The 21,506-nt window shown below is 46.2% G+C and overlaps 1 protein-coding gene across 5 annotated transcripts in view; it reads left to right on the top strand.

Annotated features, from left to right (window-relative positions):
* The window catches only part of Cdc5 (cell division cycle protein 21), a 322,395-nt gene that overhangs the window by 72,189 nt on the left and 228,700 nt on the right, over positions 1-21,506 (top strand). For 3 of the 5 annotated variants that reach the window (XM_037426347.2, XM_075894721.1, XM_075894723.1), the window contains exon 1: positions 7,941-8,113. The exons of 1 other annotated variant lie outside the window; for it this stretch is intronic. In XM_037426347.2, the coding sequence (XP_037282244.1) occupies positions 8,069-8,113 (45 nt within the window). In that variant the 5' untranslated portion in view covers positions 7,941-8,068. Of the gene's footprint in view, positions 1-7,940; positions 8,114-21,506 lie in introns of those variants that run through there. One more of the 5 variants, XM_037426348.2, reaches the window with a different exon arrangement.

Here is a 21,506-nt window from a genome sequence, read left to right as displayed (position 1 = left end):
CTCTTTGGGACTACAGGACTGCTGTTTGGTGCAGAAGCGGATGCCACTGCACGCAAACTCGACGTACCTTCGTGAACCAGCTAGGCTAAAAGCCGGCTTAACCCTTCACGAGCAATGGAGCCACCCTCCGCCTCAACGAGTAGAGTCAGCGAGCCTGCAGAAGGGGCAAACACGGACCTTGCGGTTAAAGCCCGTCAAGGCAACAAGGTCACCGTAGCGCATGCAAGGACTAGGCGAATGACCACACAAACTAAATTCTGGGGCGACCGGCGCACTGGGCCGAGTCGTTGAACTTTAAAGAACGCCATCATTAAAAAAAATTGATGGGTATCTGCCCTACCTGACTCAGTGGGACTCTTCGATTTTTGGATTCCTGAGTTGGTTCTGGAGACCCGTGGGCTGCCCGCGGGCTCCCCGAAAGCTACCACTGCATCCGGTTCTGATAGAAAATGACATAGGCTGGCTACGCGCACACCCGGCGACAGCCAGAAGGTCGCAAAATCGAACGCAGGACAGCCAGCGTAAACGTAAACAAACTCTACCGTCATGGCAGCAAACAAAACAATACGCTGCGTGTATGTTGGTTTTTTTCTGCATTTTCCGCTTGGAAATACGTAGCTAAGCTCACCAAAAAGTTGAAATAATATCCTCGAGCGTACGCATTCGGGTATGACTTCGTACGCTCGCACGATCACTCGCCGCGTCCGCGAACGAAACAGCCAGCTGGCGCACGCTGCCTCGAGAACGATGAAAGGTGAGCTGCCGCGACGGTGACGGCTTGACAAGCTCACGTCTCTTTAGTACATGTATCAGTCACTGCACAACACGGCGTGAAGTCACACGGAAGTGATCGTGTCCCCAAAATAGCTTGAAGATATATACCTGCTCAGCTATCGCGTATCATACGTCGCAAACACACGTTGACCAACTTACGTTTTCGTCTAAAGTTTATGATATTCGCAGGTATCGGTACCACGAGTGCACGTCGTATATAAAATAAACATTGCCATGACACGTTCTCGATACATTTTTAGAACTTGCCTTGGTCTGTTTTCCAGTCCTAATTGGCACTTAACGAATGTCATGTATATCAGCTTTGATTCGACGTACTAGGTTATAGTACGTACTGCGCGGCATTATTACGAAGAGTTGAAAAAAGACAAAGCCAAAGATAAAATGGTCCACGAAAGGATGCATACATTTCTGAATCCATTCTCCCCCCTTTTTTTCTCTCGCGCCGTATCGTATAATATCATACCACATATGCTGGCCCATAGATGGAAATGGGTTCGCACGCCGTTCGCGACCAGCGAGCATCACCAACAGTCGCGATCTAGGGCCTTCTATCACCACCGAAGATCAATCGAGTAGAGAGGACAGAGGTTGTAACAGGTTCACGTACGCAAACATACGACAAAGAGAGCTAGTTTGACTACAATCGTCTTTGCTAAGTGCATAGAAAGCCGGCACAGCTCCACAAACGACTATTACAAAAGAAAAAAAAAAACTCCAAAGTTGTCTCCATGCCTGCGTACGAACGTGTACTACGTAACTTTTAAGGCATGTGCACGACGCAGTCAACAGGCAACAGTTCACCGCGTTGTTCAAAGGAGGAAGCTTCACGGGAAACATAACAAATGCGATGAACAGTAGCTTCAAACACTCGCCGCCACTCGTAATCGCCTCATCTCGCAAGGCGGAACAGGCTTTAGAAGATGACGCCATGCGTAATGAGAAGCGAAGGCGCAGTCCTCAAACGCCCAGATTACAATCCATCGAGTTCTCACAAGATGGCACTGAGCGCGCATCGTACCTTTTCGGCGTCTGCTAGCCCGAAACCTGCCCAAAACTTTCCAGAAAGCTTCCACGACTAAATTGTCCTGGAAGCGTCTGGCGACCCTCGGGCTCTCCGCGGGTCGCCAGAACGTCGAACCCGAGAAAAACGAACGCCAACCGGAAGTGCGCCGCAGGGGAGGACGGAGCAGCCCGAGAAAAACGAGCGCGCTCTGGCTGGCTCTGGCAACCCGCGGGTAGCCAGATGTGGAAAATCGAAGAGCCCCAGTGGCTAGAAGGAGAAGTGTGATCAAGCCGTCGCCTGCGTGCGCCGCGGTCATTCACGGCCTAGGTGGCGCTCGCACCCGCTTTCAGGTTGACATCAGTGACATCAGTGGTTTACAGGCTGGCGATGCAGATTATAAAGGAAAGACTGCAGGCATGGATAGAGGATGAGGGGGTGCGGGGAGAACTGCAGAATGGGTTTCGGAAACACAGGAGGTTGGATGACAATCTGTTCTCACTGACGTAGTGCATCGAAATAGCAGAAAAGGAACACAGGCCCCTGGGGCTAGCATTTTTGGATATCAAGGGAGCGTACGATAGCGTGTTTCAAGAGGAATCGTGGGGAATGCTGGACACACTAGGAGTGGAAGATGTAGTCACTAATCTTTTAAAGGATATCTATAAAGGTAACAAGGTAGTTATAAAGTGAGAAAAACAGGTATCCAAGCCTGCAGAGGTAAAACGTGGGCTTAGTCAGGGGTGTCCCCTGTCACCTTTATTATTCATGATGTACCTACAAGGATTAGAGGCCAAATTAGAGGGAAGTGGACTTGGCTTCAACCCCTCTTTCCTCAAACAAGGAAAACTCATTGAACAGGCACTACCAGCATTGATGCACGCAGATGATATGGTGCTAATGGCCGACAACAAGGAAGATTTGCAGAGATTGGTGGACATCTGCGGTAATGAGGGAGATAGGTTAGATTTTGGATTCAGTAAGGAGAAATCAGCAGTCATGATTTTTACTGACAATGAAGGTAGTGAGCTTGAAATACAGGAGGTCACGCTAGAGATAGCAGATAAATACAAATATCTGGGCATATGGATAAGCAATGGGGCCGAGTACCTAAGGGAATACGAAATATACGTGACGATTAAAGGTAACAGGAATTCAGCGGTAAAGAAAAACAGGGCACTGTGGAATTACAATAGGTATGATGTTGTGAGAGGAACATGAAAAGGGGTCATGGTTCCTGGTCTGACATTTGGCAATGCGGTATTGTGCATGAGATCAGAAGTTCAAGCAAGACTAGAAATTAAGTAACGTGGACTAGGTAGGCTTAATTAGGAGCTCACGGGATTACACCTAATCAAGGAGTACAAGGTGATATGGGATGGACATCATTTGAGGGCAGGGAAGCTAGCAGCAAGATAAAATTTGAAAAGCGATTGAGAGAAATGGGGGAGGAGGGTTGGGCTAGGAAGGTTTTCAGCTACTTGTACATGAAGAATGTCGATACAAAATGGAGAGTGCGAACCAGAAAATTGATGGGTAAATAGACAACAGCAGGGGGCCAAACTAAAAGGAATATCGGTTAAGAAGGTGAAGGAAACGGAGACTGACATGTGAAGAATGGGCATGATTAAGAAGTCTGCACTAGAGATCTATCGAACTTTTAAGCAGGAAATCCCCGAGAAAGGATCTATGATAATACTCGGGGTAGTTCTCTACTGTTTGGGCCAGGACGGGAGTATTGCGAACCAAGACATATCGGGCCAAATACGAAGGAGTAGACACGGTATGCAGTGCGTGTGGAGATGAAGAGGAAACTGCTCAGCACTTGATAATGTTCCGTAAAGGGCTTCACCCTATTCACCTTTTCATAAACGCCTCCCTGGGCGCCGCCGTAGCCCTGCTTGGGCTGTGCAAATTGGCGCGTCCCCTCGAAAATGCACTGGAACGCTGCGCCCTTAGCCTTTGTTATGCCTTCTAGCCACCATAGCCTTTGTACTCTCGCGCACAGCCCATCATGGCGGTGTTTTTTTTCCTTCCTGTGAAAAGGTTTATAGTTCAGGATGATGGCACAGAGTTTTTCAAAGCCCTGACGTTTACGGACAGGGAGGGCAAAATAGACTTTCAGCGGGTAGAATTAACAAGAAGAAGGTTATCTGATTGGTGGCTAAAGTCAAGGCACGAATGAAAATGAAACCTTTCATTGCAAAGTACCGGTCCTATACTTTGCTATTTAAAGGGGAAAAAAGGACAAACCTAGTTGTTGGTTCACTAAATATTACGGCTAGATGACGATAGCTGCCGCCCGATCTAAAGAGTACAGCCATATCCATCCGTCCACCCATCCATCCATCTATCCATCCATCCATCCATCCATCCATCCATCCATCCATCCATCCATCCATCCATCCATCCATCCATCTATTCATCCATCCATTCATTCACTCATCCATCCATCCGTCTATCCATCCATCTATCCATCCATCCACTGAAATCTAGCGTCTCCATTAGGAGCGCGTGCGCGAAAACGTGTATTGCTCGTTTTTAGCGCGTTTAATGCGTTTCTGAGCCTTCACAAGTGTATGCACACCTGCTACGCGCCATTATGGTGGTTAGAAGGGGCAGTGTGACGGGCAGGAGCCAGATGGTGCACATACGTTCAATGAAACATGGCGGCACGTCTAGGTGGCGCTGCACGCGTCGGGAGCGCGTGCAGCGGTGTTGGTAGAGCGTGGCTGAGGGCCAAGTATATATATATATATATATATATATATATATATATATATATATATATATATATATATATATATATATATATATATAAATAAATATATATATATATGTGTGTGTGTGTGTTTCTTTTCATATTTGTTCGTTATGCGGCATGTATTTGTTGAACGCTAAAGTTCCCATGTATGCTGCAAATGAGCAATTTTATTGAGTTGCCAGTCTGCGCGAGATATGCGATACATACGGCGAATGGGTAGTTGGCAGTCGCCCGTGTTATGTAAATTTGTGTTAGACGTTCGTCCTGGATACGACGTGCTCCTCAAATTATTTTATTCTTGTTGCTCCCTAGTTACGCCCTGCACTCAATAAAAAAAAAAACAAGCTCCGGTTCGCGCGGAAACTATACTAACTGCGCAGCTGCAACTTGAACGTTTTGAAGAGGGGCGTTGCATTCCCTTAACATTTACAACTTGTGCGTGTCACAAGGCTACAACGCTCTGGTCATTCTACTACCACTAAGTATATTGAGCAAGTGTTTCTGGAAATGTAAAAAATTTGTACGGTGCACCCAGCTGGTTCTTCGGAAACATTTTATTTTTGGCATGCTAATGCATCAGTTCCAACACAGTGCGAAAAAATTCACTAAAACAAATCAATCAGCACAGCAGAGAATTCCAAGTGAAAGTACCCACAAAATTTACTGGCACCTTCGCAACTTGAGGTGTTTCTGTTTTTGCCACTGGACAGATCGGTCTTTATTCAGCGACTTAGTATAAAAGTGCAGGCGCGTGAGCGCAAAAAACTGCACAATTTTTGCAGTTAGTTCTTTGCCTTGATTGGAACAGCCAACTTTATGAAGCTTAATGGTACTCAGAAATGACATGAAATCATGAATACTGAATGCCTGCAGCTTCTCGGTAGAGAAAAAAAGTAAATGCTTTTTCTAATGTTGCCACAAGGATGGCCAAGTCATCCTCAGGATATAACAAACCCCCTCGATCAAAATGTTTGGTGAATTCATTGTCTGCATTTTCTGCTACATCCTGTTTTTTCATGGCTAGCTTTGATGATCATGTGCCACAAGAATTTTTGGTCCTGCAATTTCTAGCTACATAACCAGACAGGTAATAAACTAAACGGCTATCACTTTTCTCTACCACATAGCTGCTGTGGTCGCTTCTAAAAGCAGACTGAATGGCATCGCTAGCACCATCTATATCTCCAGCCTCGAGCATGTCCTCAATATTCTCTCTTAGTCCAAAAACGGCACTGTTACTTGCACCTGCTGAAGACGTCGTGTCTAGTAGAGTGTTCACAACCTGTGCCGGGGAGTTTCCAGACTTTGGTGGTCGCACAAGATTGTGGAAACTGAGACAATTTACAGTTATAAGAAACTGCCCCGGGCTTGGGTCGTCATTTGTACCTGAATACTGTCTTATTATACCGAACAGCTTAAATTGAGGACGACGCAGCGAGCAATGGAAAGAAAAATGGTAGGTGTAACCTTAAGAGACAAGAAGAGAGCAGAGTGGATTAGGGGACAAACGGGGTTTAAGGATATCATAGTTGAAATAAAGAAGAGGAAATGGACATTGGCCGGGCATGTAGCGCGTAGACAGGATAACCGCTGGTCATTAAGGGTAACTAACTGGATTCTCAGAGAAGGGAAGCGGGTTAGGGGGAGACAGAAGGTTAGGTGGGCAGACGAGATTAAGAAGTTTGCGGGTATAAATTGGCAGCAGCAAGCACAGGACCGGGTTAACTGGCGGAACATGGGAGAGGCCTTTGTCCTGCAGTGGACGTAGTCAGGCTGATGATGATGATACCGAACAAGTTTTCCAACTTGTCTTGACTTAATCTTGATGTCAGCAAGTATTTAAGCGCCACTGCCGACGTTAAATACTGCATAAGTGAGAGTGCATTGCGTATTGTAACTCTAATACCCTCAGCAGTACCTTTGCTCATGAAGCCACCTCCACATTTTTCGGAAGCTTCTTCCCATGCGTCTAAGAAGACAAGAAAAGCCTCAAGCTCAGCAACATCTTGTGATGACGGTCTAAGTCCTCGCTTTGGACACCTTCACGTCATGATCGATATTAGCCGACTGAGGTGTCTCACATCTCACATAACGCTGTAGACAAGTTCGGCTTGGCAGGACAAGAATTTTCTGCTTCCGAAGGTGCTCATAGAGCTTCGGACTCCTCATGCGAAGCAACACACACTCTGGGATTCAATTCTTCTCATACAGCATGCCCCATGTCGATTTTCTTTTAGCTGCACTGAAGCATGCCATAATTGCCATCTGTTGTTTCTGAGGCAACTTTTTAATGCGTTCATTCAGTGCCTCATCTCAAATTAGCTCATTGGCAGACTTCATCATGTCGAGCTCCCTCTGCACGTCCCGCAGTTTTCGTTGAGCAGCTACCTGGCGGTGGCGAGTGTTGGCGTGATGTACAGCTTCAGTGAACTCCGATTCCGCAGCATGTTGTGCTTCTATTGCTTGTTCACTTTCTTCCGGCGCCTGCTGCTTTACAGTAGTCTTTCTTTTTTTAGTCGGGGGCTCACCAAGTTCACACAGGTTTCTCTCCTTCCTTCTAGTCGGCGTTTTCTTTGTGAGGTATTTTGGCGCATCCGGGGAGATTGTAGGAACGGCGTCCTCTGTTAGCAGCGGCCGATCGCGTGGAATTTCAACCACCTCATCATTGATAACATGACGATAAGTCCTCTGTATAAACGTTGCCTCGAAGTGACGTTCGCAAACGACGCAGTCGTTGCTTAGTTCCTTATCGCCCCGTTTTATATTACGGGCCCGCTGCTCTCGTTTCAATGCATCCTTGGAAGCTCGAAACGACGACACCCTTGCCGGACACGACTTGTACCCACTTTTACAACCAGGTACAAAACACGTGTCTGCTTTCGCTGGCATGTAATAGTGTGTCGCTATCCGCAATCATTCACATGGTGCGCGTCCAGGAGTCAAACAAAAACAGTTTCACGTGCGGAAGTTTGCTCACAGTGCCAAACACACGTGGCTGTAGCAGCTGAAGCAGTGGCTGTAGCGGCGAAGATCTCGCGCGCTCCCGACGACCGCCGCGCCCCTAGCGGTGTAAAAAATGTCATCGCGTTTTGTGCGCCTCTCTCCCATGACGTGCATATGGCGACCGTCACACTGCCCCACGGAGGATTCCTCCGTGCACTGCCCCCTTCTAGCCACCATTCTAGCCACCATAGCGCCATGGTGAGCGAATTTGTGTCGCTAAGGTGGCTAGAAGGAGACGCTGCCTTTGTGTTATAAAAGTGAACTATAAAACTATTTTACTCAGCACAAACATATTACTTTAAAAAAAACGCTCTCGACAAAAATTCAGAAAGAAATAGAAAATTTTTACTTCAAAGAGAGAAAAAGTGGCTTCGCAAGTTGGCAACACTGCAGTGTTTAGCTGCAGACTCAGCGCGGTAGGTGTTCTGTGGAGCGGTCGTGTCGAAAGGAGTTTGAGAAGTTTCGCCATTTAGCAGTTGTAATTTGTCTTCAGAATCCTAATCAAGATGCCGCGGATTATGATCAAAGGAGGTGTATGGCGCAATACCGAGGTAAGTGCTGAACTCGGCAAGCGGTCAAGTTTTTCTGCGGCCAACCCTGCCGATGATGGTGATGTCCCACCCGTGTATGCGACTCTCAGCTTCGTTAGCGCGCAGCTTTGTTCGCGCGTAAGGAGTGCTGCGCCTAAGTGAGCAACGCTTCGTTCTTCTAATCATTCTATCATCAGCCTCCTGCGATCTGGCAAAGCAAATGACAAACGTTTGCAATCGAAGGTGGCGTGAAGGGCTGGCACTAGCAAAACTGAAGTGGTGACAATGCCGTCACAGTTCGTAACATAGTTGATAGGCGGGCTAGTTGGTGTAGGTTCAACTAAATAGCACAAAGTGAGGATAAGCCCCGCCAAAATAGGAGGCGGTGATGTCAGTCGTTTTACTAACTGTCGAATGAATGTGGTTTATCCCTTTCCAGCCCCCCCCCCCCTCCCCCCAAAAAATATAAACGATGAAATGCAAATTTGCTCAACAATTAATACTGCTTGCTCTATTCTAATACACTTTCCAAAAGTAAAACCGGGAAAATCAGAGTATGCGGCTCATAAAACGGACCCGCACATATCTGGGGGCTGGGCCTTTGTTGCTGGGATCAACTGCAGCGAGGAGTGCACTTAGAACGGCTAATAAAAATATATCTTCAGCCCTACGTATGGAATATTTCACAGGGTTGTTTGTCACTTCAGAGGTGAACTGTCCCACTTGCACTTTCCACGTCCTCGTACTTTAAGTGCGGCCTGGTAGCCTGCTGTGATGTGAAGAGCTGTACATTGATGGCCAGTGGTCACGTGAGCAAGCCCTTTGCACCCCAAGAGACTTCTCCGTGGATTGATCTCTTAGTTGTTTTACACTTTGTGATGTACAGGATTTCTCAGCGATCTGATGCAGGGTCATACCTAAACCCTCCTTATCCTTTGAGGAGTTCCTTGCAATCTTTTTTTTTTGTTTTGTTTTCATATCCAGAACTGAGGCACATATTTGTTTTGAAAGCATCGATTTCCGAAATCGTAGCGATAAATTAGTCTGTGAAATACGCTAGATCATTCTCTGAATCAAAACAAACATTGTCTCCATCAGTGGCTTCAGGCAGGCAAAGCTCTGAAGCTAAAGGTTTCTTTTAAATGGCAGGAAATGGCAAGTGGCCTGCTGACCAAGTTTGCTTGGAGGCAGACTGCTCAACAACTCCCCCTATTCATTGCAGTGTTTATCAGTCAATGGGCTCAAATTACGAATTTGAATCTTTGTCGATTTTTTGTCTTCGTTGTGGTTATATATATATATATATATATATATATATATATATATATATATATATATATATATATATATATTGTAACCATGTTGAAGGGCTCGGGAGTCTAATAAAACGTATTTATTAAAGGGCAAACCTGTGTCCACAAATGAAAGGGACTATGGTCGTAGAACGTTGCAGCCGAACACCAAAGATGTCCACCTTCTTCTTCCTCTCCAAGAGCAGTCTTGAGCGCGTGGCACACATCCGCCGGGTCCAGCTAGGTGCTCGTGCTATCATCGTTTCTGCGCAACACTAGACGGCGCACATGTAAGTCCCTGTGCGCGCGGTGATAGGCGCGTTGTTTGAATGCAGGCAAGAGTTCGTGGCATATTCCCCCTCCTCGTACGCATCGTCCCGATACGTCATGCAATAAATAGATTCGTGGTAGGCGTCACTGGTTTTCTGATGATCTTTCATAGTAAGGCTTCATCCGGACTACATGTACAACCTCTGTAGGGTTGCGGCGTTTTGAGCTCCCGTGTATAGCGGATCTGACTTGGTACTTTACATCGCTTACATGATGAAGTACTTCGTAAAGCCCGAACTATCGGCTAAGAAGTTTTTCAGAAAGTCCGTGGTGACGCACTGGGGTTCATATCTATACTTTGTCACCTGGTTGAAAATGCGCTTCGGTACGACACTGATTGTACCGGTAGCAGTCTATACGCTGTTGCCGGCGTATTCTGTATCTCGCCACCTGTCGTGCTTCCTCGGCTCTTTGCAAGAAGTCGTCTAGGTTGGGTGGATTGCTGCTTCCATCATTCAGTGGTAACATGGCATCCAGTGGAGTGGTGACTGTTCGGCCGAATACAAGTTCAAATAGTGTCACTCGTGTTGTTTCTTGAATGACTGTATTATATGCGAATGTGATGTAGGGCAATATTTCATCCCACAGTTTATGTTCGACGTCGACATACATTGAAAGCATATCAGTCAGAGTTCTGTTCAGGCACTCTGTTAAGCCATTTGTTTGAGGATGGTATGCTGTAGTTCTTCTCTGGTCTGTATGGGCCATTTGCATCAGGCATTTCATTAAGTCTGCAGTAAAAGTTGTGCCACGATCCGTAATTACGAAGCTGGGTGCACCATGTCTGAGGACTATGTTGTTGATGAAGAACTTGGCAACTTCAAGAGCTGTTGCACTGTACAGCGAGTCAGTCTCAGCGTAACGAGTGAGATAGTTCGTGGCTTTGACTATCCACTTCTTTTCGTGCAGTCGATGTCGGAAACGGGGCTAGGAGATCCATACCCACTTGTTGGAATGGGGCATCCGGCAGTTCTATTGGCTGGAGGAGGCCTGCAAGTTTCACGGATAGAGTTTTGCGTCTTTGACACTCACAGAAAGATTTCACATAGTGCTGAACTGATGCGGACAGTTTTTGCTAGTAGTATTTTAGATGAATTCTGGCGAATGTACGGCTGACACCAACATGTCCAGATGTTGACTCATCAAGACATGCATGCAGAATCTCGTTTCGTAAATGTGCAGGTACGAGTAAAAACTTGTCACCATGAGGCTCGAAGTTGCTCTTGTAAAGGACCCCATCTCGAAGACAGAACGAAGGGAGCCCTCTGTATAAAGTGCATGGGACTTTAACTTTGAGTCTTTGGAGATGCTGTATAAGCGGCAGCAAATCAAGGTTATTTTATTGTTGTTGAGCGATTTCTGATGCCTGGATGACGCCTAGAAACGGGAAGTCGTCTTCCTCCGGTTCACTTGTCTCCACTGGGGCGCGTGACAGGCAGTTGGCGTCGCTGTGCTTTTTCCCAGATTTGTGTACCACAATTATATCGTACTCTTCTAGCCTAAAGTGCCAACCACTGGCACGCGTATGAACGCGCCTACGCGTCAAAAGCGTCTAGTCGCGCCTGTGGAGGAAAAGGGCGCGCAACCACTGGCACGCGTCAACCGCGTTGACACCCACGCGTCCAAGGCCGATGCACAATGTTGCTTGACCTTTTGGCTTAGAACTGTCCAAGTTCAGCACAGAACGGCACTTTCCTAACTGGAGCGGGCTTATATGTTTCAGAGGATATGAGAACACGTTATAAAATTGATAGTGCTTCACCCACCACAGTTTAGACTATTTTAGAAGTAATTGACATTCCAGTGCCCAAAGTAACTACTGCGGTATGCACCAAAAATCAACATCGGTGCATGCGCCGCTCCCGCGAATGAACATTCGCGTCTAGCATACGGTACGTCTATCATAGGCGTGTGCAGAGTTCTCCTTAAGGAGAGGGGGGGGGGGGGGGGGGGCAAAAGTTTGTTGCAGTACCCACCTCCTTGTAGGGGCTGACTTAGCGCCCCCTACCTATTATGTTAATATATGGAGTTGACAGTGAGCTCCCCCCCCCCCCCTCCTTTCTTCGGTGAATGAGGCGGCGGCTGCCCTCCTGATCAGGTTTACAAACCACTGGGTTTCTATACCTGCACTACCAAATTTATTAACAATATCTTGAATATGCTGGTACCTTCAGTATATTTACACATCATATTTTATAGCACTCAACTTAATAATCACGCCTGAAACTTCATGATCTGACAGATTTAAGTCAGTCAAAAGACTACAATATAGGCGAGAGTAGCAGGATTTCGGTTGATGTGTATGTTCGAAATATCGTATAATGCAACAAAGCACACCTGGTGCTTATTGATACAACAGATATTGGTCATAAGATAGGAACCAAATACTGCGTAGAATGCCTTCGGGCATTATCCATAGTTGAAATGTGCCCTAATGCAACTAACTGTGCCTGGCACTTCATGATGTGACAGATATTGGTCATAATATTGCAACTGAACCTTGCATGGAAGACTTCTGGACGTTGTCTTCAGTCAAAGTATTCTCTAAAACGACAAACGACACCCAACTGTTCATGAAGTCACAGATATCGGTCATAATATTGGAACTGAACCCGGTATGGAATACCTCTGGGCGTTGTCTTTACTCAAAGTATTCTCTAAAACGACAAACGACACCCAACTGTTCATGAAGTCACAGATATCGGTCATAATATTGGAACTGAACCCGGTATGGAATACCTCTGGGCGTTGTCTTTACTCAAAGTATTCTCTAAAACGACAGACGACACCCAACTGTTCATGAAGTGACAGATATCGGTCATAATATTAGAACTGAAACCTTAATGCAAGACTTCTGGACGTTGTCTTTAGTCAAAGTATTTTCTAAAACGACAGACGACACCCAACTATTCATGAAGTGACAGATATCGGTCATAATATTAGAACTGAAACCTTAATGCAAGACTTCTGGACGTTGTCTTTACTCATAGTATTCTCTGAAACAACAGACGACACCCAACTGTTCATGAAGTCACAGATATCGGTCATAATATTAAAACTGAAACCTTAATGGAAGACTTCTGGACGTTGGCTTTAGTCAAAGTATTCTCTAAAACAACAGACGACACCCAACTGTTTATGAAGTCACAGATATCGGTCATAATATTAGAATTGAAACCTTAATGGAAGACTTCTGGACATTTTCTTTAGTCAAAGTATTCTCTAAAATGACAGACGACACCCAACTGTTCATGAAGTCACAGATATCGGTCATAATATTAGAACCGAAACCTTAATGCAAGACTTCTGGACGTTGTGCTCAGAGATAGTCTATTCTTTTTCGCCGATGATATTCTGGAAAATACCCCACTCCTATCGGGGAAGCTTACGCTGCTTTGTCGCAGGCAAAGGTAAGCGGGCAAATGCGGGAATATTTGTGGAACGCATCCTTCGATGAGCTCCCACTTTGCTCTGGCGATTTGTACCTTCTTATCATATGACGTGTGTGAAAGTCTTCAAGATGTCCTTCTCATGAAAGTGCATATCACACACACGTGAGGTGCTAGGCAGTTTCTTATCAGCACGGGGAATAGGGTGGTCCCATACCTCTCGCTGCTCAGGTACACGTGGGTACAAAAGAAATGTTGTGTCTCTCATTTCCTGTAGCTACTCTACAGCCGGGTACGCAACATCTGCGCATGATGAAAACACGCAGCACATACAAAGCAGAACAGGGCGCGCTTAAGCGCAAAGCTGTTCACGCAGAAAGAAGCCTCCACAGATATCGACGCACTGCAACATGCACAGGCGATGGAGGTTACGGGAATGACACGAGCGAGCATGCAGTGAGTGAATCCGGATGCGACAGCAGCGCCACATTTGTCGCTGGCAGCGGCGGCGCCGCGCAACACCGCTCAGTTTTGGAACTTACCTAGTTTTAGAAACGTTGCTCGAGACCGGCGCTAGCATAGCCGGCCGGCATTCGCTGGATTTGTCGGCGTCGCTCGAACTCGGCACAAAACCGCGTCATGCTGGTAGCACTCGCAGTCGATCGTCGTGTCGTTGTCGTTCTAGATTACGAAGCGGTCATTCAGGAACATTTGGAGTAGTTTCCGTGCTTGCATCCAGCACTCGGCTGTGCCTTCGAAGCGGCGGCCATTAGGCATCACGTTCCGAGGCATCGCGGCCTCTGGTTGGTTGGCGCGCGGCCCCTGGTTAATTGGCGTCGCTGTACGCGTGGTGACGTAGTGTACGCGTGGCGAAAATATCAAGCCCGGCTTGATTCCTCGCGCCTCCTCGCGTATGCCCCTCCGACGCCGAGAGGCGCATTTGACACTTTTGGCGCGTAGACGCGAGCATACGCGTGCCAGTGGTTGGCACTTAAGGCTCCATCTTGCTAGTCGGCCAGAGGGATCCTTAAGATTCGCTAGCTAACACAGGCGATGGTGGTCACTGACTGCTCAGAATGGTCTACCGTAGAGTTACGGCCGAAATTTACTTATGGCCCAGATGACCGCGAGACATTCTTTTTCGGTTGCAGAGTAATTTGTCTCAGCTTTCGAAAGCTTGCGGCTGGCATACGCTAGCACTTTTTCTTGGCCATTTTGTCGCTGGACTAGAATGGCTCCGAGGCCGACGTTACTCGCATCAGTGTGAACTTCAGTTTCAGCAGTCTCATTGAAGTGGGCGAGGATTGGAGAGGCTTGCAGGCGTGTTCTTAACTCATTAAATGCTTCCTGCTGTTCACTTTGCCACATGAAGGGCATGTCGTCTTTTGTTAGATTAGTAAGTGGTTCAGCAATGTTCAAAACATTTTCCACAAATTGCCGATAGTACGCACATAAACCCAGGAAGCGACGTAATGACTTTTTGTCTTTGGGTGTCGGGAACTTCGCGATGGCAGCTATCTTTTCGGGATCTGGCCGAACGCCCTCGGAGCTGGCGACGCGTCTGAGGAATCTAAGTTCTTCAAAACCGAAGTGGCATTTTTCTGGCTTGATGGCCAAGTCTGCTGAACGAATGGCTTCTAATACTATGCGGAGTCGCCCTAGATGTTGGTCAAATGTAGCGGGAAATACGACATCATCCAAGTACACCTAGCAGGACTGCCATTTTAGTCCTGCGAGGACAGCGTCCATCATTCTTTGAAACGTCGCTGGTGCTGTGCACAGGCCGAATGGAAGTGCTTTAAATTCATAGAGGCCGTCTGTGTTTATGAATGCCGTATTTTCACGGTCGCGCTCATCCACCTCAATTTGCCAATATCCGCTCTTGAGATCAAAGGAGGAGAAGTATTTTGCACTCCGTAGTCGATCGAGTGTATCATCGATACGCGGCAGAGGGTATACATCCCGTTTCATTACGCTGTTCAGTTTCCGATAGTCGACACAGAATTGAAGGCTGTTATCTTTCTTTTTAACAAGCACTACGGGAGACGCCCATGGACTGCTGGAAGGCTGGATCACGTCATCTGAAAGCATCTCCTCCACTTGTTTCTTGATGACGTCTCTTTCCTTTTGCGATACTCGATATGGGTGCTGGTAAATCGGTTTCGTGGCTTCCTCTGTTATAATTCTGTGTTTTGCAATAGCCATGCGTCGCACCTTAGAGGACGTTGAAAAGCAGTCCGAAAATTCTTTTATAAGGGCGAACAATCGTTTCTTTTGATATTCTGCGAGCCTATGGTTGACGTTAACTGATGCGTCGACGTTGCAGGTCTCTTGTGGAGTCGTTGTTGTGTCGCTAAACTGCATAGTTTGGTCGCCATGCAGAACTCATGTAAATAGACGATAGCCATACCTTGTGCGATGTGCTGACATTCATTCCCAAAATTTGTAAGGAGGACAACTGAGCGGCCAATCCTTAAGTGAACAACACCCCTTGCCACGCAAATTCCTTTGTTTAAAAAGAGCCCTACATTTCCATCCGCTATTCTTTCGTGGTCACAAAATGGCTTATTTTCGACAAGCACCATTACACTACAGCGTGGTGGCACTGTGACGTCATCATCAACAACACGCAGAGCAGTAAGACGTCGCTTTTCCGATTGCTGAACCGACATAGCCTGTTCGGTCGAAAACGTTACACTGGATCTGCGCAGAATAATTATGGCGCCATTGGCTTGCAGAAAATTTATTCCTAGTATAAGCTCCCTTGAACAGCAGGGCAGTACGATGAAGTCAGCAACATAAGTGAATCCTCTTATTTCGAGCCTTGAGGTGCATCTGCCAAGCGGCGTAATAGTATGGCCACCTGCCGTGCGTATCTGTGCCCCACTCCATTTCGTCACAACCTTTTTCCGTTTCCTTTGCCAATTTGTGACTCATTACCGAATAATCAGCACCGGTGTCAACTAAAGCATTCAGCTCGTATCCGTTTATTTTCAACCGCAAATCTGAAGTAATCTTCGCACTGCTGCGCTTATCCTCTGTAAACATAGCATCGTCACCTTGAAACCGTGATGGAGGATCTTCACAACTTTAGTTGTCAGCGGCCTCGCCTCCACTGGTCGCTTGCTTCAGTTTTCCGGGTGTGGGCTTGTAGAACAGTGCCCAGGCCGTGCGGAAGAAGCACATGGGCTGGGTGATCGGTAACGCCTGGGCGATTGTGATCTTGGCTGATGCTGGCATAGAGTGAGTGGACTCTGGCACGTGGACAGGTACTCTTCGATCTCCACTGGCCTTTCAACGTTTCAAGGGCATAGTGCGTACAATGGAAAGCCCCTTAATCCTGCCTGTCGGTAAGGGCAGAACCTATACAGGTGACCTGCTTCCCCGCAATGGAAACACAAAGGCCTCTGCGCTCATGGTCACGCCAGATGTCACTTTTCCGGGGCCTTTGATCCACGTAGCGAGCTACACTACGGGCACGTAGTAGGTAGATAGCCGTCGGTTTCAGTGGACGAGTTGCGCGGCGTACCGTCTGTGGGTAAGGAGTGGCCATCGCAACTGCTGCATCGGTGTGCACCGCAGGTTGTCTGAGTATTTCAGAGTATGTTGGGATGCGTTGTATCGGCTGTTGCTCACGTTCCGGTCCACGTATTATCTGCCTCAATATATATATATATATATATATATATATATATATATATATATATATATATATTCTGCACCCCAAAAATGTGGTTCTCGAAGTTTGTTACATTTTTGTAGCTGTGGCTTTGCACGTATGCATCCGCTATAGGTGCGGGAGGTAGCAGGACCGATTCCTAGTGCCGGCCGGCCACCCACCGGTTTTATAAATAGGGGACAGGCGGACTTCGGGGCGGTGATGCAATGCCTCGTAGTGACGCGTACTCTGCCTGGAGGACTCCCAACGTGTTGCGCGGAACCCAAAAGTTAGTTATATTTCGCAATTTCAGTCCTCACTGTTATTCTTCATCCCCGCAAAGTCACCGGCACAACTGTACATCTATGCAATGCACAGCAGAAGAAACTGGTGCTTTAAAATATCGCAGCTTGGCACTCACATTCCGAAATTAATAGTTTTCAGTGTAAACGCTAATCACAATTTCTGCAATACCACTTCATGTAGCATACTTTACGCATCACAAAAAGCCAGAAAACACCTACTAAAGAAATGCCAAGAAGGTGCCGAGAAGGCTATTCACAGTAAAATAAGAATCTGTATAGGCACAGCAGCCTGCAAACGCACCTACCTGCGCCACTCTGCATGCACTTCACGAGGGCCCAGCCCCCACAATCGTGCGTGTAACTTTCTGACGCTCGAATGTGCAACACATGCGGTAAGAACGTTTTTAGCGGTACATGTTCTTTCGAGTCTCGTTATTACTTTCTTCTATATACTCCAGAAAAAAAAATGTAGAAGGAGTGCTGACCCAAGAGCGAGAGGGAGCCGCTGTGGACTCACGTGTAAGGTCCCTATATATATAAAAATAGCGACAACTACACGCGCGCCCTCTGGAGGGGTCCAAGGAGCAGCGCAAGCAGACGATGCTCCGCTCGCTCGCGTGCATTTTACGGACGGCTGAAACCGCTCTCAGTGCGCGTTTGAACCGGTTAATTATTGCCCTTTGTGGCGTAAGCTATCCAGGAAACTTCAAGCAGTAGGGGCAACGACTAACGATCCCGGGGCGCGTGAAGCTTTGCAATAAAACGTTCGTACTTTCGAAGCATCTCATTCTATTGAACGGTGTTTCACAGCGGTAGTCATACGGCGCTTCTTTACAGTCGTTTGCACGATCTTTATGGTCGTTTGCACTATCTTTTACTGTCGTTTGCACATTGACACATCTACATCTATGCTCACGTGATCTGGGAAACCTTGCATGAACAGCAAAACTGCAATAAGTTCACTTATACATGCTGTCGCATCTAAACATTATAAAAGGATGCCCACACCTGAAAAATAACTTTATGTGACACGCTCTGATGCGTAATGCACAAACGAAAGGCTGTTTCAAGCAGACGGGTCAAAGCAACTAAATGGCAAGGGGCACTCTGCATTGCTCTAGGCTTTCCTATTCAGTGCTCAGCCAACACATTAGTCGTGTACCCTTTACAAAGCTCGCATTATGATGACATAAACAAACGCAATTGTATTGGGGTCTCGAGCTAATCACTGTGAGAAATACGGGATGTGAAACGTAAATAACTATAATGCGCAAATCAGCCGCATCAAGAACGCCAAAACAATAACAGCGTTGTTGAGATAATGCCCATGAAACAGTATATACACGAACAAAGGCAGGCCAGCGAGGCACATGGCTGGCTGAAACCTACGTCAGTGTTTACATTTTATAAAAACCACGAAGTCGCTTACCTCGCATTGCCGGGTATTTTCAGTAAGCACGAAATCCTTGCGCCCGATTCTCTGGAGCCATATCTTCCGTCTGCTGATGTTATCATCACCGCGAGGCATAGAAAAGAACTTCTTTCCATCCGTCGTACGGTTGCGGAAACCGTAGGCACAGCAGCCTGGCATGCTAGTGTGTCATGCTGCAAACGTTGAATAAAAACACGTAATTCCCATGTCCACTCAAGGGAAAGGTAAATAAGCACTTTTACGTTGCAAAAACAATGCATCAGAGGCGCAAGAAATGTTTTTTACTTGCCGAAACGTCCAATTCCACGCTCGGAAACGTAAACAACCACGCGATCCGCATGCACAGTGAACGACTGCTGGACCCTTAGGGCGGGGCGCGAAGGAGAAAAGGTCACGTGTCGCCAACCGGCCAATCGCGCGGCGAGGCGGCTGGATCAAGACCTTTCGCTACTTTTTGTAGATAGAGGGACTTTACTCACGTGCTCCGACGCCATTTCTGATGGGTGATTGGTCGCCCTCTGGGGATGAAACTCATGAACTAGTGAAACAGATGTATCTTCCTAAATATTTATATGAGTGGCACACAGTTATTGAACTGCGACTGAAGCTTGTGCCATTCAGTAAGTGTCTTTATTCCGCTACAAGTTAATGCGGGTCAGGTCGTAAAGATATATGGCATTCCAGCAGTTGGGTCGGGCTGACTTGACACTGCTTAAATCTTTGAATCTTGGTTTGCACTTGTCTGCGCAAAGTGTGATTTCACACCAGAATTTCCACGCATCTCTACTTTGTACGCCGGTCTGGGCACGAGAGCTCGGGTGATAGCTGAAGCCTTTTTTTAATATGTATTAAAAAGAACACTGATATTTGGGTCAGTTTACCCACTTTTAGATTGCGACTACACTCAATGTTGTTCCTTCCCCCTGTAACCTCTTTCGTTTTCCTGGTAAACCCAAGTTAGAGTCTATGCAACCAAGTTGTCATAATGAACAGTCTGCGAAGTGGACAACAATTAACATTTCTGCTATGATATTATGCCCTGCTATGCCAATCCTGTTACATGTTAGTACAAATCGTATAATATGCACAGAGCTTGAGCCAAGAAGTCAGTTCCGCGGTATTTCGTCAAAAATGGAAAAGCAAGATCGCTGGCGTTCACCTTTGTAAGTTTCTGCGGTCATTGGCGCAGACAGGCAAGAGTTGTGTAGCTTTAAAACTATCTTTCATGTCCAATGACTACATGAGACTATTTAATAGTGCCAATGGTGATGAGCTTGTGGAGTAGCTCCTAATTGAGCTTCCTGCCTAACCACTGTTCATTCTACAACGTTAGTCTTGCCGCCCAGACATGCACGCAGCGCCTTGTGAACGACGACTTGAGGACTGAAGCACATGTCCTAGCAATAGTGCGAATAGATAATGGCATACAAAATCATGTGAGTTGGTACATTGTACGAGAGTGCTTTTTCGGAGGGCAGAGGTTTCCATGTATCATGGCAGGCTTGCAGTGTTGTGTTATTGTGAAGTTTACATACCCAACTATATCATGGGTGTGGACTCGATTCAGCCATCAATTCTGCATGTTGAGCTTTCTGGCCCATACTACATGGGGAATTACATTGTAAAGTCAGGTGAAACAATTTACTGGAAGTTGTGTGGCCAGAAAACAGCTAAGAATTGATGAAATTGCAAGTTTTTTAAACACCAAGATATGAAGATTTATTGCCTCAAAGCAAAAAAGTGGGTTAGGGCGCGCTTTTATTTGTTAGACAATAATAATAACTGCTGAGGGGATTATAGCGTATGTAATTTTTGAAGTAAGCAGAAGAAATGATTTGCTGGGATTGATTTCTTTTTTCAAAAATTACGTTGCATCAGTACGAACAACATATCACACACAGTTTGCATCCTATGTCATACTGAAAGCGATTATTTATGCAACTCTAAGACATTATGGCTGAAAGTTGTCTGGTCACTCGTTTTTGATGTCTGCTCCATTGATGAATTTAAGTTATTCACACATTGCCTTCCTTAAATACCCTGCCAGTGTTGTCTGTTACTTCCCGCTAAAATATTTATTGCTTTAGTTACACTAAGCTCAAACTGTGCAGCTCGCCTCTGCAATCACAGTGTTCATATCTTGAATTGGCTATACATTTGTCAAAATGAGAAATCTATAGTTGAATTTGAACTTTAATTAGGCTGTTCGATAATGTTTGGCTCCTAGAAGCTGCTGATTGGCAGCATTTCATGACCTGATTGAAAAAGTGTAAAGTGCAACACAAATTAAGCATGTTACCTGCATCGCTTCATCTCAAAACTGTGGAATGCTTCAATATCATTGAGCAAGTGGCAACTTCAAAAACGGAGCTGTTGTAATTTTATTTCTACCAAAAAACTACACTGTTTTCGAACTAGAGTACCACACGGCACCTATTTCGGTGATCGCAAGTGACGCTTAACTTTGTGAGAGGGAGGACATAAGCTGTGCATTTTTGTATGGTTTGCCTGAACATTCATACGGTCCCAGATGAGCCACACTATTGAGCACTAAATATTATAAAAATAGTCTTTGCGCTTCCTCAGATGCAAAAGTATTTATGTTTTGAAATGTGAAAACAATTGCAAAAGGACGTTACCATGGCTGGCGAGTCATCCTGTATGTGACATTAGTGGGAGAGTGGTTTTTTTCTCTTAGCTGTCGTGGTTTGAAAGTTCAAACGCTAATAACTTTAATTAAGGTGTATCAATATTGATAATTCTTTTTGCACTCATCTCGGTATTCGTCGCTATGCAAACTCCAATGCTGCAAAATACAGATAAAAAAATCATTGCAGTACCCCAAATATGGGGCCCTGCAACTCTTTTTGAGCATGGTCAGAAAACGCTGCCGATCAGTAATAGAGGCTGCCAACAACACGCGAGCCAAATATTATAGCGCAGCACGCGGCCTGGAATTGACAATAAATTATCAAAGTCAGCAAAAAATTGGTTTCTCTTCTCTTGAC

The sequence above is a fragment of the Rhipicephalus microplus genome, chromosome 5 (assembly GCF_043290135.1).
Source record: "Rhipicephalus microplus isolate Deutch F79 chromosome 5, USDA_Rmic, whole genome shotgun sequence".
In the NCBI taxonomy this organism is placed as follows: Eukaryota; Metazoa; Arthropoda; class Arachnida; order Ixodida; family Ixodidae; genus Rhipicephalus; species Rhipicephalus microplus.
Note: the sequence above shows the minus strand (reverse complement) of the source record. Positions and strands in the feature narration are given on the sequence as shown.